The sequence below is a fragment of the Girardinichthys multiradiatus genome, chromosome 7 (assembly GCF_021462225.1).
Source record: "Girardinichthys multiradiatus isolate DD_20200921_A chromosome 7, DD_fGirMul_XY1, whole genome shotgun sequence".
NCBI lineage: Eukaryota > Metazoa > Chordata > Actinopteri > Cyprinodontiformes > Goodeidae > Girardinichthys > Girardinichthys multiradiatus.
Window position 1 is genome coordinate 14,578,426 of NC_061800.1, and position 27,527 is coordinate 14,605,952.

Consider the following 27,527-nt stretch of genomic DNA (forward strand, 5'->3'; position numbering starts at 1 on the left):
CTCTGTCATTGTCAGTGGGGGTTTGGTTTAGGCTCTGTTAAATGTTTGCTTCTATAGTTTAGTTGAAGATTAATTATATTTATTGCTTTTGTTTGATCTGGTTTATTTTTGGTTTTGCTTGTGCAGGTTAGTTTCCGATTCTCGTTAAATGTTGGACCAAATTTAATTCTGTGTCCTGTTCTGGTTTTCCCACATTTTTGTTAAGAATCTGGATTTGTTAGCTTTTGTCATGTCATTTGCTTACTAAATGGAACTTATTTGCTGTTCATTTGAAGTGCTCGTCCTTTAGCCCCTTTATGATTTTGTACTTTTGCTTGTTTGGTCATGTCGAACTTGATTGTTATTTCTGTTCCCTCAGTCATAAACGTGAACTGGCCCATATGAGAATCCATTATGAGCTGAATGACGTTCGGTTTTTTGCTGTTTTGTTTTGTGTTCACATTCTGTTTTGTGTTGTGGTTGCTGATTTTCTTGTAATACATGTTTCTGATTTCTCTTGTCTGTTTTTCTCACTTATATATTTTGTCTCTTTTGTGCTTATTTTTTGTTAGGCTTTTTGATAGTTTGCCTAATTCTAATATTTTCCTTGTGTTTACCAGTGTTTTTTGATGTCCCCTCAGTTAATGCTTAACCCTCAGATATTCCACATTCAGTTAATCAGACGGTTTCTTATCCCAGTATTCATTGTCACTGTACGTATATTCCTCCCTGGTTCATTCAGTTCTTGTGAGATGCTTCTGTTATTCAATGGCTTCATGCCAGCTGTTGTTCTTTTCTTCATTGTTTTTGATTCCCCTCATCACTCCTATTCCTGGTGATTTACTTCCTAATACACAGTCTGGTCATGTCAGCTCTCGTTAAAACACTTCTGATCACCATGATCCTTCCCTGTCAAGATTTGGGTGTTCCACTGCAAAATATGGAACAGTCGGAATGACTGTCAAAAGAAATTGGGTGAAATATAAAGTCTGTAGGAAAAAATGACAATTGAATTAAACGTTTGTGAGATTTTGACATTGATATGATTGTTTATCTCCACAATTTATCAAAAAACACCTAACTAGCAAAATGGTTCTGGGTTTGAGTCCTGCATTGGGATCTTGCTGCATTAAGTTTGCATGTTCACTCCAGGTACTTCAGCTTCCTCCCACAGTCCAAAAACATAATAATAATAATTTTTATTTTAGTTGTCCTGGCAAATGCATATTCCAACAATTTGTCTTCTGCATTTAACCCCTCCCATTGGGAGCAGTGGGTGTCTATGCAATGCCCAGGCAGCATTTCTGGCATAAGAGTCTTACTCGGAGAGCCAGAGTGGCAGTGTTTGGGGTTTGAAGCAAGTACTTGCAACCTTCTCAGAATGCAAGCTACTGCTCTAAACTAGACCACTGATCATGTCAGGTGATCTGGTCTCTGTAAATTGTCCTCACATGTGAATATGTGGACTGGCGAGCTGTCCAGGCTGCACCCAGCCTCTTGCCCAATGACAGCTGATGATAGGCACCAGCCCCCACCCCTGCAAGGACAAGTTGGTACAGATATGTAGGCTGAGAAGAAAACTCTTCTTCACGAATAAACTTGTATCTCATAGCCGCTTTTACACCTCATTTCCTTCATATTCACACCCTATCTAACTGTTAGCAGTACTGAACATATTTAACAAATAAAATCCCAGATCTAACTTTTGAGTCCAAAATGTAGACCTTGTTGATACCATCTAGTAAGACTTAAAAATTCCTGGTCCAGGGAACATGTTTTCAACTCACGCTGCTGCTCTGTATACACGGTGCATATTCTAATGTTTATTTAATGCATTTGGGCAGTTGATTTATTTTAACCTGTTTGGTCTACAGCTGAATGCAATTACTTGTCCGCAACAGGGATTAATGTCTGGAAGACATCACCGATAATCATTAAAGTCCTTATGGTACCAGACAAATGACAAGGGCGGTAACTCCTTCTGCTCATTAGAGGAAATAAATTAGAAATGCATTTGTTGTGCTTTTGCTGTAATGAAATCCAGCAAAGTACAAGGAAAATACTTTTTTATGCAGAAAAAATAAAAAAAGGTCTGTGAAGCTACCACTCAGACTGATAAACTTGTTTTTCCACATTCACAGGAATGATTTTCGGTGCAAGGGTAAGATGACTTCAGCTTCACTGCTATTTATATGAAAATGTCTTTGCTGAGGGTGAGCAGAGGAGGTGAAAAGCTTGCTGGCTGTTTGTCTAACCTTCTGTGTCTCATCAGCTTTCTCGATCAGGATCCTCAGCTGGCCACAGTAGCCTTTCAAAGTCGGTTTTGTTTTAGCATACAAATAGCTAGATACTCCATCTGCTCAGTGTATATGTTTATGTGTGTGTTTATGAAAGGAAGTCTGCGAGGTTTGTATTTGTATCCTCTATGCATGCGGCAGGTTGCCATTCTTTTAAATCTAAACTCTTAAAAACAGGGCAGACGCAGGTACCCTCTGAATCTAATCCACATGATTAGAGGCAGAGACCGAGAAGCATAGCAAAAAAGAGACAAAGGGCCTTAGAAACATAAAGAAGCAGGGACTGTTAAAGGTAATATGTGCTAAGACAATAAGAATAGTGAGTCCCAGGGATGCTAAAGTAAAGGAGGAAGAGATAGAGGGTGTTGGAAGGATAGAATGCCCTTAATCTACTTTGCCAAATTCACCTCACCTGCGTAGCTCACTTACACTTGCAATCTTTTAAATGCGCAGCAGCTTAAGGCATGCTGAGCTCCAGAGTACAACAGATGTCAACCTGCCGATCAAGGTGACGGCTGATCTTTTTTGGTCACACTCAGAAAAGATAGAAAAAAGGAGATGGGTGGTGCAAAATTGGGAGATCACAGAGGAAAAAAGGACTTGAACTGAATGCATAGCACCTTGCAAGGCTATTTATACCCCTTGAGTGTTGATATTCTGCCGCCTTTCTTCCGACACTCCCAACCGCTTGCCTTTTAATAAGGTCACTTGCCTTCAGAAGTGACCTTATTAGAGTCCACCGGTGTGTAATTAATTTACTGTATAATTCCAGCTGTTCCGTGAAGGCCTCAGTTTAGTTAGTGAACAAACATCATCATAAAGACCAAGGAACACAGCAGACAGGGCAGGGAAAAAGTTGTGGAGAAGTTTTAGCTTTGAACATCTGGCGAAGCACTTACCAATCCGTCTTCTGGGAATGAAAAGAGTGTGGACCACCTTAAATCGGACAATCCTGGAACAACACTTATTAGAGGCTGCAGAAGGTTGGAGACTGGTGCAGAAGTTTCTCCTTCTAGCAGGGCAATCAAACTAAATACTCATCAGATTAAAGCATATTAATATGTTAAAATGAACCAGTCATAGTCCTGACCTAAATCCAATTGAGAATCATTTGCAGGACCAAATTGATGTTCATTTTCCATCTAAGCTGTCTGATCTTGAGCTATTAGGCAAAAAAGAAAGGGCACACATTTCAGTCTGTTGATGTGCAAAGCTGGTGGCAACATAACCCAAAATGTAATTTTACAAAATATTGACTCAGTGAGGCAGAATTATATTTGTAAAACATTTTGAAAATCATGAATCATTTTACATCCACTTCACCATTAAATTCCCCCCAAATATATTGAAGTCATTGAATATAATGTGAGAAACTGTAAAAAAGTTCAAGAGATATGAATACTTTTTCAGTGGATTGTATATGAAACTCATGTTTAACAAGTGTGCTGATATAAATCTTTCAAATCTTTACATTTTCTTTAGCAGCAGTCTTTTTTTAAAGCTCCTCATTACATACAGCTCCCCCTTAGCAATAGCAGAGCCTCGGTTTTGTCTTTTTGGTTGACACCTCACTGCATTAACTCCAACTTGCCAACATATTGTCAGTTCAGCTACTTTTCACCTCATGTGTTCTCCCTCACCTTTCTGCTCCACACACTTCTGCACTATGGACCACTTAACTCCACTGTGCATGCCCCAGAGTCCTGTAGTCAGAAATCCACATGTGCTCGCAGACTGTAGTCGAGCAGAGCAGAAATACAGCTGACAGCGGAGTCACAGTGTAGGCACAGCAGATGACGGATGCACACAAACACACCTAAGCCTGAGACATAGAAGACAGAGCAGCAGAATAGTTAACAGCCTCACTCTGAAGTGGAATGAAATATTTGCTGACAGATAATGAACATTTGCTTCATTTTTGATAGCGTGAAGCTATAAATGTGTTGGCAGTGCTATCAATATTGGTGTCCAACATGTTGAGCCGTAGTTTTGGTGTATTTTACGCTTGTTATGTCTTTAAAAACATGAAAGATTAAAGAAAGTCATCATGTTTCCCAGGCCAAATCCTGGATTTTCACTGGACCAGAGAGGCTTTATTTTGTAACATCTGCCACATTTTGTGCTGTAACATTTCAGAATCTCTTTTACAGAGAATCCTGGTCAAGACTGGCAGCAGCCCACAGAGTTACATGATATTCATAACAAAATATCAAAGAAAAGAAAAGAAAAACTTTAACACCATCATAAATAGAATAATAAAGCATCCCTAAATAAAACAAAATACAGACAAATGATCCCCTCTCAAGATCTTTAAGAGCAACCTTAAGAACATTTAGTGACAGCAGCATTTTTCAGTTTAAGTTTATCTGTAACTTGTTCCATGCAGATGGAGCTCAGCTCAGACTTTAGGCATGGAAAGTAAAAGTTCTCACAACGAAGAGAATAACCTCCAGCAACTTTTCTATTTATGTAAGCCAACAATTAAGAAGGAAGCAGTCCAAGTATGGCCTTACAAATGAAAATTTGCTAATGATATAGTCTATAGATAGCCAAGGCTGTCTTCCCAACATGTGCATACAGCGTACTGTGATGTATGACACATTTTAATCATGTTATAAGTCTTAAAGCCCAATGATAAACAGTATCCAATGAATAAAGACATTTAAGAGAAGCATGCATGTCTAAAATGTCGCCATAATCCAGCACAGACATGAGAGTAGGATTAACCAGTGCCTGTTTAGCCTCAGAAGAGGGACATGATCTGATCCTCAAAAAAAACTATTTTAATTTCAACTTCAACTCCAACTGTTAACCATGGGGTCAACAGTTGGTGTTAAAAATGATATATATCAATTAAAAATCATAACTATTTATGACACAAATAGATTGAAATATATTAAGCCTTTTTTTCTTTTTTAATTTGATGATTACGGCTTGCGTTAAATATTGTAAACTCATGGTGTCACCTCCTACTCAGCTAATGAACTCAAAGCCCTGCCAAGATTTCCTGAGCCTCTAAATTGTCTTTCAGTCTGGGTCAAGGCTACACAATCATGGGGAAGATTGCTGCCTTATCTGTAAGAAATAATTTTCAATATTACAATAAATAAAGGCTTGGAATATTCACTTTGTGTGTAATTAATCTATATAATATAAGTTTCACTTTCTGAAATCAGTCAAATAAAATATCTAACTTTTTCATGATATTGACATTTTTTTAGATGTACCTGTACATAATTGTGGCTTATGCTAACGCTCCTTCGTGAAGCTTTAAACTATTGGATTGTTTGAGTATCTACACAGAAAATGGAGGAAGCCGGCAACCAATAGTCTTCCTGCGTCAAACATGTACAGAGAGCAGAAAATATAAAGTATTTCATGTAAGGAAAACTGTTGGATATAAGGGGTGTTAAAAAACAATAATATTTAAGTGACAATTATTTCATAGACTTTTCCTACACTACCTTGCATTTATATCAGATAATTACCCTGGAAATTACAGGAAGATCACGGGTGGCGCACCAGCTCCTACCTTAATTTCCCATGTAAATAATCATGAGCTTCTCTAATAAACAACCATTATAAAGCCCTCCTTGGTTTTGAACACTAATTAGCCATTAGCCTTCAGAAAAATCTAATCTGGATTTATCATAAATGAAAACACCAAGGGGACATTCTACTGCAGGTAAGGCATTACTTGCCTATAACATTTTAATAGAACTTTAAAAATGCTGAAATATCCCTTTAGGGCTTTACGAAAGATTTCAAATACAGGAAATGAACACAAAACTCTTACACATCACTGATCCACCCCCATGCTTCACTCTGGGCATGCAACAGTCTGGGTGGTACGCTTCTTTGGGGCTTCTCCACACCGTAACTCTCCCGGATGTGGGGAAAACAGTAAAGGTGGACTCATCAGAGAACAATACATGTTTCACATTGTCCACAGCCCAAGATTTGCGCTCCTTGCACCATTGAAACCAATGTTTGGCATTGGCATGAGTGACCAAAGGTTTGGCTATAGCAGCCCGGCCGTGTATATTGACCCTGTGGAGCTGCCGATGGACAGTTCTGGTGGAAACAGGAGAGTTGAGGTGCACATTTAATTCTGCCGTGATTTGGGCAGCCGTGGTTTTATGTTTTTTGGATACAATCCGGGTTAGCACCCGAACATCCCTTTCAGACAGCTTCCTCTTGCGTCCACAGTTAATCCTGTTGGATGTGGTTCGTCCTTCTTGGTGGTATGCTGTCATTACCCTGGATACCGTGGCTCTTGATACATCACAAAGACTTGCTGTCTTGGTCACAGATGCGCCAGCAAGACGTGCACCAACAATTTGTCCTCTTTTGAACTCTGGTATGTCACCCATAATGTTGTGTGCATTTCAATATTTTGAGCAAAACTGTGCTCTTACCCTGCTAATTGAACCTTCACACTCTGCTCTTACTGGTGCAATGTGCAATCAATGAAGACTGGCTACCAGGCTGGTCCAATTTACCCATGAAACCTCCCACACTAAAATGACAGGTGTTTCAGTTTCATTGTCCAACCCCTGTATGTTGTCGGTCAGAAATTTACATACACCATTATCAACAACAAATATCATAATTATTTGGGGTGTTTAATGATTTTTTTGTCTTTTTCTGAGTGGAATGACCATGCAGAGAAATGTCAGACCTTGTTTGAATTAGTTGGTTTCCTGTGAAAAATGTTGATGTTTTGATTCAGAGCGTTATCCTCTTGAATCACTAAATTGTGTCCATGTTCAACTTTCTCATTTGAGAAAAAAAAATAAGAATTACGGAGTATTCCCACTTTTTGGTTATTCCTTTATTCTTCCTGAACGTGACGCACCAGTAACTCTGGAAGCAGAATACCCCACAGTGTGATGCTACCACTACCATACATGAATGCTGGCACAGTATTCTTAAGTTTGAAAGATTCACCTTGCCTCCACCAAATCATCTCTTCTCAGTGTGGCCAGTTACCTCAGTCTTTGTCCCATCTGACTATTAAAGCTTTCCCCAGAATACATTTAGTATGTCCATGTGGGGAGATGAACATTTGAGTCAAGCTTGAAGTTATCAGTGTTTTTTTTTGGTTGGCACTTTCTTAATCAATGTTGATATTAAACTTGCTTTTTTGTGGGACATGAAACCGGCATTTCAGCAGCTTTCAGGTTATGTCAGGCCTGGGTCTTCGTGTTTGTCTCCGACTGTTTGGGTCAGACAGTTGGTAGTTGGACACAATTGGGCAGTGATCCCAAAAGTCTTTTTGCTGACTTATACTTTAGTATACCAAAGCTCTTTGTTATCTTATTAATGCTGGCAAGCCTTGCAGATCACAGAATGGAGATTTGCATCATCAACTCAAGTGTATTTTCTGCCTCTTCTAAACCTCTTTATCTGCCACTGATTTGTATTCTTTTAGTGGCAGCGTGCAGACAAATGCTCCAGCTTGTGAGGTGGCATGTGTCTATACTGTATGTGTGTGTGTGTGTGTGTGTGTGTGTGTTTAATCATGTATGTGTGTGTATTTCTCCTCTATTTGTGGTAATTACATTTGACCTGGCCAATTGGCACCTCTGGCTAACAGCACCACTCTGTCCTCCACGCAGCTCCTATCTCTCTATCTCACTCTGTTAGGTAAGTGATTTATTTTGGACTCAATAATGTGCTGATGTAGCTGTGATGCTGAATGCAGTCATCAGAGCATTTACTTTTTTTTGTGCTTACATTGTCCTGCAAAAATCCAACATGTATAATGTGAATTTTTGTCACACCTGACCTGACTAACTTGTGACACAAACAAAACTGTTTTCTTCAAGGGTCCAGGGAGAGTCAGGTTATTTAATTATTATTAAAACCCAAATGCAAAAACGTTACACTCCTGTCTGTATTGGAATTTGGGGGCCAGAGAAACTGATTCTTATGCTTATTGAACAGGAACCAGAACATTTGTTTTGGTAAAACTCTGGACCCAAAAAGAAGAGACTGAAATAAATTGATAAAAGCAGCTTTATCCTGTCTGTCCTTCTTCTTCTCTAATAACAACTTTCAAGACCACTTTCAGTCCTAGGCAGGAGAAGGTTACTTTACTCTTACTTAAATAAATAAAAACTTTTAAAACAACTCAACAAAAAAATTATGGGAGCATTCACACTGACTCTGTGACTATATGTCAGATTGACTGCACAGCAAGTCTAGGTTTTAGGAAGCCAAATGCCACTAATATGATGGAGAGCTGAGCATCACAGAATGTTTTTATCTCCTAATGAATAAAAACAGGGTCCTTGTTCACTTTGGGGGACCCCTGTCCAAGTTCCTGGCCAGGACAGACCTTATCAGTACACCTGATCTGTGCATATAGTTGTGACATTTTTTAGAGTTTTGTCTAGCATACTATAGGGGTTAGCAAATTTAAAATCTTTGTACCTCTTTTGAACAAATTGTATCCACATTTCTGGAGCATAGTGTTTTTTTGGAAAAAAACGTGTACTCAGTTAATCATTTAGTGTGTTTCCGCTGAACTGCATGTGCTTCGCTGCCTCATGTCATTACCTATATATGGAAGGGGTGAATGTTTTCAGAGACGCAATAAAAAAAGATATTTGTAAAACATTCATCAAAAATCTTAACTATGAGTTAATTTTACATATCCTTCTTCATTAACAGTTGTGCTTAAAATAATAACCATAAAACATCACTACCTCAAATAATTGATGTTTATGTCAAACAGTTTATGTGTAGGTGTAGTAAAGTAACAGAAAACGAACCAACTGTTGATTCTGTATAATTGCTTCATTTATTTAAAGGAGCTCAATCAGTGAGGCCAGTCATTCTGTGAACAAACAGGTGGTCCTTATTTAAGAACGAATATTATGGGGGGCCTATTTCCTCCCTGCCACACTACCTGCCGGTGGTTGGAGTCTCTGGTGTACTTGTGGTTCTCGGTGTCTGGGGCCGGGTGCTTTGGTGTGTGCTGGCTCACTCCCGGTGGCTGCTTGCCAAGGCCTGGCCTCCTTGGCTCTGTCAGGCCTCTGCTTCGGGGGTGGTGTGTCCCGGGGTCTTGATTGGAGAGGGGGAACATATAAAGAAAAGCAGAAAATTATACACAGCTCAGCTTAAAAGATCTCAAATGCTTTAAAATGAGAGCAAAACCCGGAAAATGAGAAAGAAAACTGAAGGCTACCATTTCAATCAATTGAAGAATAGCAAAAATGGAAAAAAACTGAGCTAATGTTTATCTCCAGTGAGATCAAACATGTTTACAGTCACATGTTAGTAACCGGGCTGAAAGTTAAGTAAGTGACACCAATCTATCAGCGTGAATCCTTTGCAGAGTCCCATAGTTGGGAAACACAGCATGTGGTGAAGAGATATTAAATTGCTAAAAGAACACAGTGACTGGGCTAAGGAGAAATTTAACATCTTGTCAACTGACAAAAGTTAGATTGTTCTTTTTGGCCCCAGAAGGTTTGCCATCTGAGCCTCAAACATTAAACTGAAGCCACAGTACACTGTGAAGCACAGTGGTTAAAGCAACATGGTGTGGAGACGTTTCTCATACTTTGGTGTCGGGCCTATGAAGATAATACCAGGAATTGTGGATCAGTTTGAATACATTAAAGTACTTTGTAGAAGAAATGTCCTTACAATTGGTGTTTCAATACGACATCTCCAAACGTAACAGTAATTGAGCAGTATCTTGGTTCCAGAACAACACAAATAGTATTATGGTTCCGCCAGCCTAATCCCCAGACCTTAATCAAGAAGAAAACCTATTATGTACATCAAACATGCTGTGTCTGGGCCAAAACCAAGAAATCCAGTGGAAGTGAGAAATGTAGTCCAATTGGGCTACCTGTTCAATTGTGCCAAAGTTGGTAGACCCTTACACAAGTGTGAAGTAGTTCTCAGAAACAGCAGTTGTACAGCTAAATATCAGTTCAGTGATTCAAGGTAGAGTGAAATATTTAAGTATTTTCAATACATACATGTTATATTTGAGTTTGTAAAGAAATTTCCAATACTGACATTGTTTGAACAGCCTAATATTGCTTTTTCCTTACTTCCATTTTGCTTTGGAACAGAATAGGTGCAAGTACTCTTTGTTGTTTTGTGGTGAAGAAATGCAACACCTTAAACTAATTATTTGTTTTCTGGCACTAACATCCTTTATTTTGTAATTGTTTTTTCCTTGAAAGTAGACAGACAGGAAATGGGGTGAAGAGTGGGGCAAGACATGCAGCATAGGTCACTGTGGCTGGGACTCGAACCAGGGGACAGCCGTGTCAAGGGCCGAAGCTTCTCTATACCTGGGCCGCGGGCTCTAACGCTGTGCCGGCACACTGTGCCCAACTTCAACTATTTTGAAGATACTAATGGAATAAAAACTTGCAAAATTGAACATTTAAATAAAGAGATGTATCTCACAGAGTGAGAAAAAGTTAAATAATTGGTGATCAGGGATGAAGTGGAATACATTTTGTTTTTCTTTGAAACTAACCACCAAAAACATCAAGTTATACCACAGGAGAAATACAAACATCCTGCTGGTAAAATCTTCTCTGCTTCCTGAAGGGATTTAGTTCAGTTTGCTCTTTAAGAGAGAAAACTGAGCTTTAAGAGCTCTTTAAGAAAGCAAACTGTAGGTGACTGTGACTCAGTGGAAAGAGTGGTTGTCTTGCAATCTGTAAATTGTGGGTTCGATTCCAGCTTTCTCCTGCCACATCGATGTGCCACTGGGTGAGGCACTTAAGCTCAAGCTGCCTACTAATGTGTATACATTTGTGAGTGCAACTGGGTTAATGTGGCTCTAGTGTAAAGCACTTTGAGTGGTTAGTATGACTAGAAAAGCACTATATAAATTCAGTCCATTTTCCATTACCATTTAAGAGATACTGGATTAACTGATTGATTTACCCAGCAGCAGTGTACTAAGGAGACAGAAACCTGGTGACTTTTAGCATCTACACATGTTGTGTGCCTTTTGTTAATTTCTGTGTATATTGCATGTTTAAATGCCATTTTCTCTACACGTTAGCATAATTCCTATAGGATGCCCCAGCACCAGCAGACCTGTCTCTGTGTGAGTGCAGCGTACAGGCTGCTCTCCCAGCAAACCTAATTTACTGTCGGCTGTGGCTGCCAGCGGGTTACTGGAGCTCACTGCTGCTAAGCCTGTATGACCAATCACAGGAACATTTCACCAGCCTGGGACTAGGGAAGAAAGAGAGAAATTGTGTTCACACAGTGGATGTATTTATTACTGGTCTAGAATGCTGTTACTTTTATTACTGGCTTTGTTCTGGCTGAGTCTCAGTGTAATCATTTTGATCTGTTCTCCAGTCTTACTCTCTCTGTGTTGCTTTCTTCATCTTCTCACCTTTTCTCCTTAAATTCATACAAGCACTATGTCTTAACCTCAAGTTCACCACTTCTTAAACTTTATTTTGTCTGCAAAGGCTTTTCATTTACCTCTACAATGGTAGAGGTGTTTTATACATATCAATAATTCAAGCTGATCAAAATAGTTTAAACCTATTTTTGTCTTGTGTCAGAAACACATTACAATGTACATCATTTATTTCTGGTGATATTTCACCAGTTGTCTATGAAAAACTACCACTATAAAATATTGGAGTACTCTCTACATATTCCTAACTAGAGGATGTAATATCTAGATCGCAAATGAGACTGTTTCCCAATGTTAAGAGCAACAATTTGTAATTTCACATACATTAAAATAAATGACAAAACAGACTAAATCAGTAGATGCATCTTTAGTTTTTGTTCAAAAACATCCAGTCTCAGCTGTCATCAGGTCTTCAAGAACGCTGTTCCACAGCTAAGGGAAGATAGGAGAACAATGCTCCATCATGTGTTTTAGTTCTCCCTTTAGGTATCAGCAAAAGGCCCTTTAAGGAAGACCCGAGGGGTCTGGAGGGCCTGTAGGGTAAAAGCAAGACTAGGACCATTAAGAGTTTTAAATACCTGTGCAACACTTCAAATGAATTCTGAGGTGGAAAGGTAGCCACTGCAGAAACTTTAAAATCAGTGTAATGTAAACACAATCAGAAAGCAGAGGGTTACAATAATCTCTTATACAAACTATAAAAGTGTGAACTCAGAGTCAGACATTGTTCTTCGTGTGATAAAATGTGTTTGCAACATTTTTAATTTGGTTTTTTAAACTTTGAAACCTGATCTAAGGGTTCATTGCCAGAACTCTGAGCTTCAGGCAGATTTATAGCACTTAGTTTATGTATGAAAATCCCATATGAAGAAAACCTTGTAATCAAGCTTTAAATGGCCAAATACCATGTTAGAACCAGGTCACAGGGAACAATCAGGGCTGCAGTATTGCCCCTCTTTGGAAAGTTTGGTTTTCGGCCTTTGCTCTTTATTCTGTCATGTCTCTTGGCAAGCTTCTGACCCCAATGCCAGAGAACTCTCAAGAGACAATGATCAAAGTTTAACAAGTTTATTGAAATATAAAGCAGATGTAGGTGACTGGTCCAGGCGGGTTCCGTTAACATGGGATTGTGGGTCACTGAGGAAGAGCGGAGAGAATAAATGGAGAATACTGTGAAGAGAGTAATAAGGAGTTTATCTTACTGGGGTTAGATCAGTAGTGTCGAACGAGGAGGAGTGAGCAGAGTCTGGGGGTGTTGGTCCATGTGGTGACCTGCGGTCCGATATGAAGTGGTGGAGCATTGGAGATAGGACAGGTTAGGCTGGAGGGTACGAAGGAGAGAGGAACTTTGATGTTGCCAGTTGCGAAGGAAAGTGCAAAAACTGATTAAAAAAAAAATAAGTTAAAATTTCTTAAAATGAGTGTAATTGCCATTAATTTGAGCACGAAAATAAGATGATCTGTCAATACAAGGAGCATTTTTTCCATTAAAATAAGCTAATTAGATATTATGCACTTGAAGATAGAGTTTTTTTCTTATTTTAAACATAAATCATCTTATTCCATTGGAAAATTGTCTTATGTGCCTGCTTAAATCAGGGGCAAAAACACTTATTTCAAGAAAAATTGGCTTACTTTTTTCAATTTTTGCATATGGTTCAAGGCAGTTTGAACTCTGAATCTAGGAAGCCTCATAGAATGACAGATCCAGAGGAAAACCTGCGAGGTAACCTTAGGAGATGGGAGAGAGAGCAGGGTTAGCATAGCCAAGGGAGCACAAGGAAGAAAAACAACGAAGAATTACTCAGAGGGCTAGATGTACCACATGGGTTGACACTCAAATGATCGTCAAATGATCATCAACCAACTGGTGGCTGATCAGAGGCAGATGAGGCAAGCAGCTCCGCCCTCCATAAACCTGCTGCTGAAACCTGAACAAAGCTTGTTTTCTACATCTAGAGAATTGAATAAATAACAGGTTGCTGCAGGAGCCAACACAGTTTCTCTTAAATATTGCCGCCCCAACACCCGTAAAAACAGAGCCACTGACAAAATCAGACAGTAGAACAACCTGTCTGAAAACACAATTTAAACAATAATTTCCAGGTTTGACATATTTTACCCAAATGTACTGTCAGGAATGATATATTCAAGTAAATTGTAAAAAAAAACATTCGTATTCATTTATATGTCCTCACAATTACTGGAAAAGTAATTTATGATGTCTACCTGTTAGCCATACTGTCTCGTTTGGTCTCTCAGCTCTGTTAGTTTTCTGTGATTTTATCCCCAGGGGCTAAAGCTCTTCTGAAAGCAATCTCACTTGTATTTTCCTGATTTTCTTTTTCTCCCGGACCTGGCCACCCTCATTCTGCAGCGCGTCTCTAACCGGGCCTAATTGGATGTATTAGGTTTGAGTGCTAGCATGAGTTCTCTGTGTTTTCCAGTTAACCATGACCAGACATCCCAAACGGCCAGAACAGTTGTGATAAAAAGGCTCCAGGGACTAACTCCCACCCCTGCAGGGAGGGGAGCTTTTTTGTTGTCGTTTTTTTAAGACAGGGCTCTTGAACAGAGGTAGAGAGGCAGAAGTATGCGGACAAATGTTTCAACTGCATCCGACCCTCCAGACAGCTGAACAAAATCCAAGATTGTCAGTCCTACAGCTAATAATGAATGACTATAATCCATTATTTATCAGCTCTGGAGAAAATATTTGCAATTATCCTGTGACATCCTGCCACTAAAGGTGAAGTTTTGTTTTATGTCTAGTTGTTAAAGGTTTTATAATAAAAGTAGACACTCGATTTTACAGCATTCACAAATGATTTAAAAAACTAATTACACATGCAGAGAGTATAGAGCAGATTTATCTTCTGATGACACATTGTTAAATGGCCTGGTGAGTTTAGCAGCTCACTTTAGAATTTAACTGGCCACATTGCCTAGCTCATCTGTTTTGATATAGTGTGCCATCGGGTATCCACGCCACTAAAATAAACAGTAACCCGTCGTCTGACTTGTCAAATCGATTTTTAGGTGGAGATGAATCTGCAGTTCAAACATATCCCTGCAACATATATTTAAAGACTATTTGGAAACTGACAACCACACACTTTCACCAACAAAAGGCCTTCACAGTGTCAACAACTGCTCTGAATTCGTTTATGAAAAATTACCAAAAAAAAGTGGACGTTTGTGGTTGAAGTGGCGAAAAACAAAAAAAACAATCCGTATGCATGTGTACTTTTGAATGACACTGTACTCTGGTAACATATCTGACACTGGGAGATTTATTGTGTGCTCTGCTCTCAACTTCTGCCTTAAAAGTTGCATAAAGTGCTTGAAGTCAGGTTTCATCTCAGATTAGTAAAGTGCTTTCACAAAAAAAGTTAAAAGAACATTTTAATATGGTCATTTCGTGAATGTTCTGCCTAAAGCTGATGCTATTTAAAACATTTATTTCTATGTCTCAGATGCATATGCATATTATACTTGTCTGAAACCTAAACTTTACTGTTAATTCATACCAATTCACAAGTGCACTGCAGTATGTTTGTCAGCATCTCCTCAAAGCTGATGCATTTTTATGTGCTGTTCAGATCAAACTAGTGTGTTTCTACTCATACTTCTATTTAAATCAATTCCACTTTTTGTGAATACAGAAATAAATACATCTTTCCCTGAGGTTAAAAGCCCTCCAGTCTGGCTCTTGGCCCTCCAAATGTTAATAAAGCTTCATAATGCTACCACCTTCCTTCTTTAATAATTATCCCATCCTTGAAATGTGCACTTATTAATTTTTCCGCTCAGCTGAACCCTGTAACAGTGTGTGTGGTAGTCTAGTGTGTTGGTAATCAGAAAGCCAAATGGGAAATCTTCAGCAGTGATGACGAAGCAGAACCATATATCAAAGTCAATGTGGACACAGCATGGCTGACCTTGAGCCAAAATGGCAACAAGCTGCTATCGACATCAAATGGAAATAACTATTATGTTCACCGAACTGTGGATGTGTGGCCGACCTCATTATGATTATTGTTCCATTTGTTGTGGAGATGGCATTCAGCAATGATATAATAGAGTCACATAATATAAATGACATGCAAGGTGATAGTTAATACATCAAGATGGAAACTGTTCCTACTTGGACTGAGCTGTGCAACACCCCACCACAGAGCTGGCTGCCTGCTCATTTCTTTGCCTGTGGGGTCACCTCAGATGTGCTGACTAAGCTGTTATGTCTTTATTAGATGTAAACTGACCTCAGGTTCACCAGAAACCTCCAGCCTGGGCACAAAGAGCCTTTAACAACACATGGAGATTCCTCAGCGTCTAGGCTAAACATTACAGGGCTCTCCAAATAAACCACAAAAGCCTGCGCCAGGAAAGAAGAAACGAGACTTTTTCAGTTGAGCTGAGGGCAATGAGGAAGAGAAGCTGCAGTTCTGTAATTAGGGTGTTGAGAGAGGGAAGGAGGGTAAATAAGAGAGGGATGCAGAAAATGGAGGGGAGCCTTTGAGAGGAAGAGGAGTTATTCAGTTGATTCCTTTTATTCGATGTTCCTCAGGCATCTTGATCAGCTCTGGCGGCTTAGCCTCATCATTAACAGCTTTAGATTTAATTAGCAACCATTAAGCCTCTGTTTTACTGGAGGAGATTACAAATATTTAATCACTGTTTGGGTAATGTACCATGTGTAGCATTGTTGATGTGTTTGCAAAGGGAAGAATTATGCAGCATTGATGTTATTCTTCTTCAGTTCCTTTTCAGATCAACATATTTGTAACAGATATGGCCTAAACATTTAGACTTCACACAACATTCAATTCACCTATATATTTTCTTAGTTTAGTCATATGTTTACCAATTTTATTATTCTTTTTTTAGAAATTTGGCACGGTGTCTCTTGCCTTTTTTCTTGATCAAATTAATAAGATACATAAATTTGTTAAAAATATGAAATTGTTATTGTACTCCTCAAATCAGTGGTGGAGCTGACCAGAGACACAAGCAAACTAAACCACTGCTAAGGGCATCCAGGCTAGTAGGGAAATATTACTAATTCTCACACATAATATACAGGTCCTTCTCAAAATATTAGCATATTGTGATAAAGTTCATTATTTTCCATAATGTCATGATGAAAATTTAACATTCATATATTTTAGATTCATTGCACACTAACTGAAATATTTCAGGTCTTTTATTGTCTTAATACAGATGATTTTGGCATACAGCTCATGAAAACCCAAAATTCCTATCAAACAAAATTAGCATATCATTAAAAGGGTCTCTAAACGAGCTATGAACCTAATCATCTGAATCAACAAGTTAACTCTAAACACCTGCAAAAGATTCCCGGGGCCTTTAAAACTCCCATCCTGGTTCATCACTCAAAACCCCAATCTCACAAAATTAGCATATTTCATCCGACCAATAAAAGAAAACTGTTTTTAATACAAAAAACGTCAACCTTCAAATAATCATGTACAGTTATGCACTCAATACTTGGTCGGGAATCCTTTTGCAGAAATTACAGCTTCAATGCGGCGTGGCATGGAGGCAATCAGCCTGTGGCACTGCTGAGGTCTTATGGAGGCCCAGGATGCTTCAATAGCGGCCTTTAGCTCATCCAGAGTGTTGGGTCTTGAGTCTCTCAACGTTCTCTTCACAATATCCCACAGATTCTCTATGGGGTTCAGGTCAGGAGAGTTGGCAGGCCAATTGAGCACAGTGATACCATGGTCAGTAAACCATTTACCAGTGGTTTTGGCACTGTGAGCAGGTGCCAGGTCGTGCTGAAAAATGAAATTTTCATCTCCATAAAGCTTTTCAGCAGATGGAAGCATGAAGTGCTCCAAAATCTCCTGATAGCTAGCTGCATTGACCCTGCCCTTGATAAATCACAGTGGACCAACACCAGCAGCTGACACGGCACCCCAGACCATCACTGACTGTGGGTACTTGACACTGGACTTCTGGCATTTTGGCATTTCCTTCTCCCCAGTCTTCCTCCAGACTCTGGCACCTTGATTTCTGAATGACATGCAGAATTTGCTTTCATCCGAAAAAAGTACTTTGGACCACTGAGCAACAGTCCAGTGCTGCTTCTCTGTAGCCCAGGTCTGGGGAATGCGGCACCTGTAGCCCATTTCCTGCACACACCTGTGCACGGTGGCTCTGGATGTTTCTACTCCACACTCAGTCCACTGCTTCCGCAGGTCCCCCAAGGTCTGGAATCGGTCCTTCTCCACAATCTTCCTCAGGGTCCGGTCACCTCTTCTCGTTGTGCAGCGTTTTCTGCCACACTTTTTCCTTCCCACAGACTTCCCACTGAGGTGCCTTGATACAGCACTCTGGGAACAGCCTATTCGTTCAGAAATTTCTTTCTGTGTCTTACCCTCTTGCTTGAGGGTGTCAATAGTGGCCTTCTGGACAACAGTCAGGTCGGCAGTCTTACCCATGATTGGGGTTTTGAGTGATGAACCAGGCTGGGAGTTTTAAAGGCCTCAGGAATCTTTTGCAGGTGTTTAGAGTTAACTCGTTGATTCAGATGATTAGGTTCATAGCTCGTTTAGAGACCCTTTTAATGATATGCTAATTTTGTGAGATAGGAATTTTGGGTTTTCATGAGCTGTATGCCAAAATCATCTGTATTAAGACAATAAAAGACCTGAAATATTTCAGTTAGTGTGCAATGTATCTAAAATATATGAATGTTAAATTTTCATCATGACATTATGGAAAATAATTAACTTTATCACAATATGCTAATATTTTGAGAAGGACCAGTATTTTTGAATCTGAATTTGAATATTAAATCCTGAAGAGCTACTGACATATATATTCTGTCACTTTAAGGGATTAATTGTTGGCTCAGTACTTAATTATAAAAATAGGTGTGTTAAATGCACAGTACGTAAACGTGCTGTGGTTACTGGTTGGTTCCGGATCTAGTTCTGCTGACAGCCCAATATAGCTTCAGGTTATCTCTGATCAGGAGGACACAAAGGAGATTTATTTTATTGTTCCTGACTCTTTGGACTGATTTTAATACAGGTTTTAAACTCTAATATATTTGCATGAAGTGTGATTTAAGCCCACATTTCTGTTTTAAAAATGTTTTTTATTGGTCTGATGTGATTTCACCTTTAACCTTGCAACACAGATGCAGACAGTTTATCTTCCTTATTGTTGACCTTTCTTCTTTATTCACTCTGGCCCCCATCCTTCTATTCGTTTCTAGACTTTGCTTGGAGGCCAGGGACCCCTACTGCGGCTGGGACTTCAGGCAGCGCAAATGCACCACACTGGAGGAGAGCTCCAACATGAGCCAGTGGAAACAGAACATCACCATTTGTCCAGTAAGACTGACCTCCCTGCAGCGTTTACTGGACGCAGCTGCAGTCCTAAACTCAGCGGATTGTTAATCTCTGCACACGTCAGCATTTACATGACTGCTGTCTTCTGTCAAAATATCAATAAACAGTAGTGACCCTCAGCCTCTAGAAGTCAAGAATTCCCATTCTAACACAAAGCCTTCATGTGTTCAACAGATGAAGTATGTGTTGGATTATGAGTTTTTCCAAAGCTTGTTGAAACTTTCTCCTCTTGTCAGTCTACCATATGGGGAACCTAGTTTAATCTGTCCCATGAACAAAGTTTCTAAACTGGCCTCAAATTGTTTTTCTTTGTAGCTAGTTATGTCATATTAAAGAGGTAAACACAATATAAGAAAGCAGGAAAATTCAGTAGAGAAAACTAAGTAATAATTATGAAGAAGCAGAGGCAACAGACGTGGTGTCAAAACTCAGTGTTTTGGTTTACTGTTACTCTTTATCACATAGTTTCACTGCAACTCAAAGCAGATTTTTGCCTGTTATGACTTTCAACAACAACCAAAAGGAGTCCATCAAACTTCCAATTTACATATTTATGTATATTTTGTTACTTCACTTTTGTTTTTATTTGTTTAATCATTCATCGTTTTGCTCATTCTGTTTATTTAAGGGCTGCGTGTTTACAAGAACTATATAATCATGATTATTTTGGTCATAACTTGCTCAGTAAAGTCCTACTTTCTGCCATCTACATTTGTCCTGACTTTTTCAAAGCAAGACTACACAATACTGGGTTCAGACTTTAAAAGGTTGGAAGAGCATCAGTTGGGAAACATTGGGAAGCAGAATATGCCATAATAATAAAAATATTAAATTATTTAGTATTATTGTTTTTTATAATTGTTTTGAACCAACCTCAAATTGGAATAATGAATTTGATTAATTAGCATTTTTTATAGTGTATTTTTGCACAGTAAAGCCCCTTTTGGATAAATAGGCATCAATTACATTTATTTGCAAAAAAAGCCGGTTAGCAAGGGGGGAGGGGGGTTGACCTTCCACAATTTGTGACCTATGTGACACTCAGATTATTTTATAAGGTCAGAGACCACGATCACCTTTAACTTTGGTTGGATCCATCTGCTGTTGACAGTTGAAGGTCTCTAGCGAAAACCAAAACATCCACTGTCACTAAAATAATGTTTTGATCAATGCTCAAAAGTATGCAGAATATACCTGCAGTCTTCTGCAGGCTTAAATAATTATCACTAATGTTTTCAGAGTACTCCTAACATTTACTGTAATAAAATCAAACCGAAAATGACCCATGTCTCTCCTGAAAGCATTTTTTGACTCCTCAATGTTATAATGAAGAACATAACACTACTAGTATGAGATTCTCCTGGTATGTTTACCTTGAGAGAAACTTACCACGGTTTCACAGTATTAAAAACACATTTTAAAATGAATCTATATCAAATCAGCAAACACCAGATTAAGCCATTTGAAAATTCCCTACAAAGTAGGGTCATGATGCACTGTCAAAATGATGTTTGTTTTTCAGCTGCGGAACCAGACCTTTGATGGTGGCTTTGGACCATGGACTTCATGGCACCCCTGCAATAATGATGATCCATTGGATGGTGTGAGCTCTTGTTTGTGTCGCTCCAGATCATGTGACAGCCCTGCCCCTCGGTGTGGAGGCAAAAACTGTGAAGGGCCCATTATTGAAGTCTCAAACTGCTCAAGGTCAGAAAAATATATCTTTATTTTAGCTATTGTAATAAAACTCTATAATGTTTGAGTCCATTAGTTTAATAAGAGATTATTTTGACTACTAATTACTTAAAGAATGATATATCTAGATGTCTACAAAATAAGACCAATGATCTTTCATAGCCTTGCACATAAACAGCTTTTAGTCATATGGATATAAATAACAATAGGGAGAGTACATCTTTTTTTTAAATTGCATAAGATATAAGGGTGCTATGACCACTTTAGTGACAGATGCATGCTCATCCTGCACCAGAACAGCATGGTTTTGTTGACATGATTCAATGTATCGGATCAATACTGGCATGGTGAGATCGACACGTTAGTTTCAGATTCTCTTCCATGTGTCCACCAAATTCAGTGAGCGGAGCGTAGCTTCTCTCTCTGCTGCTCACTGCCCCTCCCTGCTCTGCCGAGAGAGAGCACTGACAGCAGCCCGTGATGGCACAGAGAAAGGGAAGTTCTTTGTGGACGTTATTCACTGCAGCTGATAAGGACACAGCCAATTGATGTGTGCAGAAAAGTAATTCACTACTGTGGGAGCACCACTAAAACACAGAAACAAAAAAGATTTGAGGAAGGAGGGGGAGGAGGAGGGGGGTGACCCCAAACCCGACCCCTGACACAGCGACAGAGGTCTCTGGCTTTTCAGTCAAAAATCTGGAATTTTTAGATAATCTCCTGCATGAAGAAATGTTTTCCACACTGTAATTGGTTGATCAGAGATACAATTTTAGAACTCTGTTATCAACTATTATATATTCAGCTGGTTGAAAAAAATAAATCTTAATTGTTTTTCGGAACTCAGAAATACTCACAAAAGATATACACATTAACCCTGAAATATGAATATGGCTGAATGCAATAACCCTTTGTGTTAACTGTTGAAGGAAAAACAGTATTCCTATTTAGGCTGCATGCAGATTACAGTTACAGACTTAATTATCATAATGATTTTATTATTTCCCTAGATAATTCACAAAGATCCAAATAGTTAATGAAACATGTTTGCCTAAAATCTTTGTCCTTTGTTTTATCATAATAATAATCAACTAACTAAATAATCCTAAAATTATTCAAAGATCATGAAATTTCAAGTAAAGTATTGGAAACAGCGATACTAACCAATCCAGTACTTGGCATTGGATCGATACCAGAATTCCCAGTATCGCACACCTCCAAACAAAGCCCATACTAAATGGGCAATGAATGATCCATTCACTGCACTGTCTGTTCAGAGTTCAGTCGAAGTTCTGCGGAGCTGTTTCGGCCTTTATCACAGTTTAGTGGACAAATTGCATGCTAGGATTACAGGATCCTCTCTCTTTTCCATTCAACAATGCACAAAAAAATAGGCCCAGAAGACGAAGGACACAAGAAGGTTGGAACTGAAATAAATTATGGGATAATAACTACGTAATCCATTCTTGTATATTGGTCAGTTATTAATAGAAATAACATCAATTTGCATTCTGCTGTAAATTTTTGATCAGTAGCCACAGATCGCATTGTGTAGCAGAATTAAAGCACTTACAGGGGTTGGACAATGAAACTGAAACACCTGTCATTTTAGTGTGGGAGGTTTCATGGCTAAATTGGACCAGCCTGGTAACAAGTCTTCATTGATTGCACATTGCACCAGTAAGAGAAGGTGTTTCAGTTTCATTGTTCAACCCCTGTATATTTACTGTGTTTTTTCCTTTTTCCATGTATTTATTATTACGTACATCAGGAAATAGCGTTATCAGGCTAGAATGTGTAAGCTTGAACACTTGTCAGTTTGAGCTAAAATGATACTTGCTACAGGTGGGATCAATGCTGGTGGTGCAACAGAAAACTATAATTTGAACACTGACAAATGAATGTTCCCTGATGGTTACATTTTGTGACAGCTGCTATCAACATGTGACCGTCTTGACACCGAAAAGGAAAGGGTTTGAACCTCAAAGCAAATAAAAAAAAAACATAGTTGCCTTTCCTCTCTCTTGTAGAAAGAAACATTTCAGCGTTAATACACTAGATTTCTGTTGGTAACACTATAAATTAAGCCCCGCTTGGTCACACATTCACAGCTGTCACAATCGGGGATCCTTTACATTTCAGAATGTTAGATGTCAGCAAAATGAATACAGTGCATTTCTATAAAGTAAACGTTTTTGTTGAACCAAAGTTACATTAATTTCGAAAGCTTCTGTGATTTGGGTCAAATGAATATGTTTAATTTGTGTATTTGGCTAAATCTTTCATTTATTAGATTAAACAGTTATCATCATTTCTATTTGTGATTATTTGTATCAAGGATGATGCAATAAAACAGAGAGAGAAAACAGAGTGGGGTAGAGGCGCCGCTGTGGCCAAAACGTCCATGATCTGTTGTTCCTTGAAAAAACCAGCAGACATAATCTCACCCTGAACTTTTCCTTAAACTTGAGAGCTCTGATCATATGTATGACTGATTTAATGAGATGTAAACTAGTAAAGCAAAAGCTAGTAAATATTTTATACTTACAACTTTGACTATGTGGTATCTGTAAGCAGCCATATTAGAAATTGAACCACCATCATCATATGCCTAAATTCCAACTTTGTTGAATTTCCTTCTGGAAACTTAATAAATGTCACTTTAGAGTACAAATGGAACCCAGCTTAAGACTCATTTTTTGAACAAAGAGTGATTGTTGAACGTAGCTAGCACTAGCTTGTGCTAAATAATTAGCAGGCAAAAAGGTAAAGGTATTTGAATTAAACTTTAGCTCTAGTGTGAAGACATATCTTCACCCGGTTATTGCATTGTATAGTTCAAAATGGCCACCTGTGAAGAATGATGATGCCCCTTGTAGTCTCAAATCCAACCACCTCATTTATGATTTATGATTATGGTCCATATATAGTTATTTTTATATTTATATGTATTATTACAGCATAATTATAGCATTGGTTGTGACGATTGAAGCTTTTAGTTTGTTATTTAGACATCAAGTTTTCCCCAGAGAAATTCTTCACTTCCTTTGACTTCAGTAGAATGGGCCAATCAAAAACAAGGAGCTTAAGCACCTTCATCCCACTGGATACCTATGGCAGATTTAATCCTTGGTGTTAAAATTGAATTGTTCTTCTGTAGAGCGTGGCAATTAAGCCATGAGGAGAGCTTCCCAGGAACCAAGCACTTAAGCAAATAGAGGGAATATTTCCCAGCCAGAACAAGCTCTTAATGTGTTAACATTTCAGCTAGCAAAAGTTCAGAATCAGAGCAACAATTTTAAATGTAGAGCTAAATGGAGTTTAGACAAAAATTCAGAATGAAAGACTCACCTTCACCACCTCCACCTTCCAGTGACTCTTCTGTGTGTATCCCGGCCTTCCAATCAGCATCCTGTCCACCTGATTCTCGATCCAATCACCTTCCGACGCCTTGCTTTTAAAGGACCTTCTGCGTTGTTCATCCTCGCTTGTCAGCTGAGCTCATACCTCCTCCACCCCACCTGCATCATCTTCCTTCCCATCTCCTCCCAGCTTCCTGACTCCCTGGCCGCCAATCCGCCACCAGTGTCGGATCCGGGGGAAGACATCTCTAAATCTAAACCTTACAAAAGTTCATATTAACTCAACATTCTCAGCATTCATGTCTTCCTCCCAGGTCCGAGCCCCAAAGAAATAACCATGTAATTTCACATCATGAAAACCTTTCTAATTGCCATCCCTTCTCTTTGTGAGTCTTTTCAGATTCAAATACGTATTCTTGTATTGTAATTTAGTATTTTTTTAACACCCTGTAAGAAAACTATGTTAAATCGTTAGTGAAAGATTAAGTTTGTGAATATTGGCGGCACTGAGGTTAATAAGGTCTTTCCATATGTCTGTTGCCATAGGAATGGAGGCTGGACACCCTGGTCGTCATGGGGACAGTGCAGCACAACCTGTGGTACAGGCTTCGAGATGCGCCAGCGTTCGTGTAACAACCCCTCACCCCGACACGGAGGGCGAGTGTGCGTGGGGCCCACCAGGGATGAACGGTAAAGATAATTAAATTTTAATGAAGTCGCTTAATCCCCTTAGAAAACCAAATTTAAAGTTCATTATTTAAACATAACAGGAAATATTTTAATCAGTTTATTACAGATTGTTCAATCATTGAAAGGCGCTTTAAGCCTTCTTAAAATATTACAACTTTCTGTGCAATTGGCACTTGATAGAAATTATGCTGTGTGGCTCTTAAAATGTTATGTATATACAGTACAGACCAAACGTTTGGACACACCTTCTCATTCAAAGAGTTGTCTTTATTTTCATGACTATGAATATTGTAGCTTCACACATCAAAACTATGAATTAACACGTGGAATTATATACTGAACAAAAAGTGTGAAACAACTGAAAATATGTCTTACATTCTAGGTTCTTCAAAGTAGTCACCTTTTGCTTTGATTACTGCTCCGCACACTCTTGGCTTTCTGTTGATGAGCTTCAAGAGGTAGTCACCTGAAATGGTTTTCACTTCACAGGTTGGGATTTCAAGCCTTATAAATGGGGTTGGGACCATCAGTTGTGTTGTGCAGTAGGTGGATACAGTACACAGCTGATAGTCCTACTGTATAGACTGTTAGAACTTTCTATTATGGCAAGAAAAAAGCAGCTAAGTAAAGAAAAACGAGTGGCCATCATTACTTAAAGAAATGAAGGTCAGTCAGTCCGAACAATTGGGAAAACTTTGAAAGTGTCCCCAAGTGCAACCATCAAGCGCTACAAAGAAACCGGCTCACATGAGGACCGCTCCTGGAAAGGAAGACCAAGAGTCACCTCTGCTGCGGACGATAAGTTCATCCGAGTCACCAGCCTCAGAAATCGCAGGTTAACAGCAGCTCAGATTAGAGAACAGGTCAATGCCACACAGAGTTCTAGCAGCAGACACATCTCTAGAACAACTGTTAAGAGGAGACTGTGTGAATCAGGCCTTCATGGTAAAATAGCTGCTAGGAAACCACTGCTGAGGACAGGCAACAAGCAGAAGAGACTTGTTTGGGCTAAAGAACACAAGGAATGGACATTAAACCAGTGGAAATCTGTGATTTACTCTGATGAGTCCAAGTTTGAGATCTTTGGTTCCAACCACCGTGTCTTTGTGCAGCGCAGAAGAGGTGAACAGATGGACTCTACATGCCTGGTTCCCACCGTGAAGCATGGAGGAGGAGGTGTGATGGTGTGGGGGTGCTTTACTGGTGACACTGTTGGGGATTTATTCAAAATTGAAGGCATACTGAACCAGCATGGCTACCACAGCATCTTGCAGTGGCATGCTATTCCATCCGGTTTGCGTTTAGTTGGACCATCATTTATTTTTCAACAGGACAATGAACCCAAACACACCTCCAGGCTGTGTAAGGGCTATTTGACCAAGAAGGAGAGTGATGGGGTGCTGCGCCAGATGACCTGGCCTCCACAGTCACCGGACCTGAACCCAATCGAGATGGTTTGGGGTGAGCTGGACCGCAGAGTGAAGGCAAAAGGACCAACAAGTGCTAAGCATCTCTGGGAACTCCTTCAAGACTGTTGGAAAACCATTTCAGGTGACTACCTCTTGAAGCTCATCAACAGAACGCCAAGAGTGTGCGGAGCAGTAATCAAAGCAAAAGGTGGCTACTTTGAAGAACCTAGAATATAAGACATATTTTCATTTGTTTCACACTTTTTTGTTCAGTATATAATTCCACATGTGTTTTGATGCCTTCAGTGTGAAGCTACAATATTCATAGTCATGAAAATAAAGAAAACTCTTTGAATGAGAAGGTGTGTCCAAACCTTTGGTCTGTACTGTATTTTGTCACTGCAAATAATTTTACTTGGGAAGCCAATTTCCACTTAGTGGTCAGTAAAGATTGATCTGAAAAAAACTGAATTATCTTGTTAAAGAACATAACAGTTCAGAAAGGCTTTTTCTTTTTGGGAGGGAACAAGAAACAAACTTCCCAAAATAATTAATATTAAAGGGAGGGTTCTGTGACAGATTTTTTATCTCTATTGTTTTTTTAGGGCTTTGAAATGACAATACTAGATTTAGGCTTATTCTGATATCTCTTAAACTACTATAACATAAAATGATATAAGAACAATGTTCAAAATATTTATTTTTCAGCATTTCTCCCCCAAGTGGCCAAGTGGTCAGTTATTCTTTATATTTGGAGTGAAGCCTATGCCATATCATGTGTGGTAGTGAAGTCGTTTAAAAAGTTATTTTTAATATTTTAAAACAAAGACTAAATGATGACAGAGTTGACATTTTAAACTAGCTTTAACATCTTGTGTTTGCAATTGGCACTACTTGTTCACCTCTGTACTTCCATTGACTGCACCTTTAAATACCTTGCAAATACTACAGGCTGCACAAAAAGATGACATTTTTAAATTTCCATACAACAAGGTGCTGGTCTGGGCATACCAACCTAAAATTTGTCTGGTTCCACTTACCAGGAAATTTTCAGTTGCATCTTTACTTAACTTTACTTTTTACAGTGTAAAAAATGTATTTATGATATCCTCTTTAGTCTATTGCTCTTAAAAATCCTCCTCATTGTCAGCAGTTTTGTAGATGCCTGATTGGGCTAAGTCTTGCTATTTGTTTTGTGCTTAAAAAAGGTTCTGTGTTTGTCTAATTCATCCAATATAGGTTAGAACAAGGAGTTTATATTTTCAGAACATTTTGTACAAACCGATGAA

General features: G+C 39.0%; 1 protein-coding gene across 3 annotated transcripts in view; it reads left to right on the plus strand.

Moving 5' to 3' along the window:
• Positions 1 to 27,527, plus strand: part of sema5ba (sema domain, seven thrombospondin repeats (type 1 and type 1-like), transmembrane domain (TM) and short cytoplasmic domain, (semaphorin) 5Ba) — a 282,636-nt gene that overhangs the window by 227,804 nt on the left and 27,305 nt on the right. For all 3 annotated transcript variants that reach the window (XM_047370498.1, XM_047370497.1, XM_047370496.1), the window contains 3 exons: positions 18,947 to 19,064; positions 20,605 to 20,789; positions 24,686 to 24,829. In XM_047370498.1, the coding sequence (XP_047226454.1) occupies positions 18,947 to 19,064; positions 20,605 to 20,789; positions 24,686 to 24,829 (447 nt within the window). The remainder of the gene's footprint in view (positions 1 to 18,946; positions 19,065 to 20,604; positions 20,790 to 24,685; positions 24,830 to 27,527) is intronic.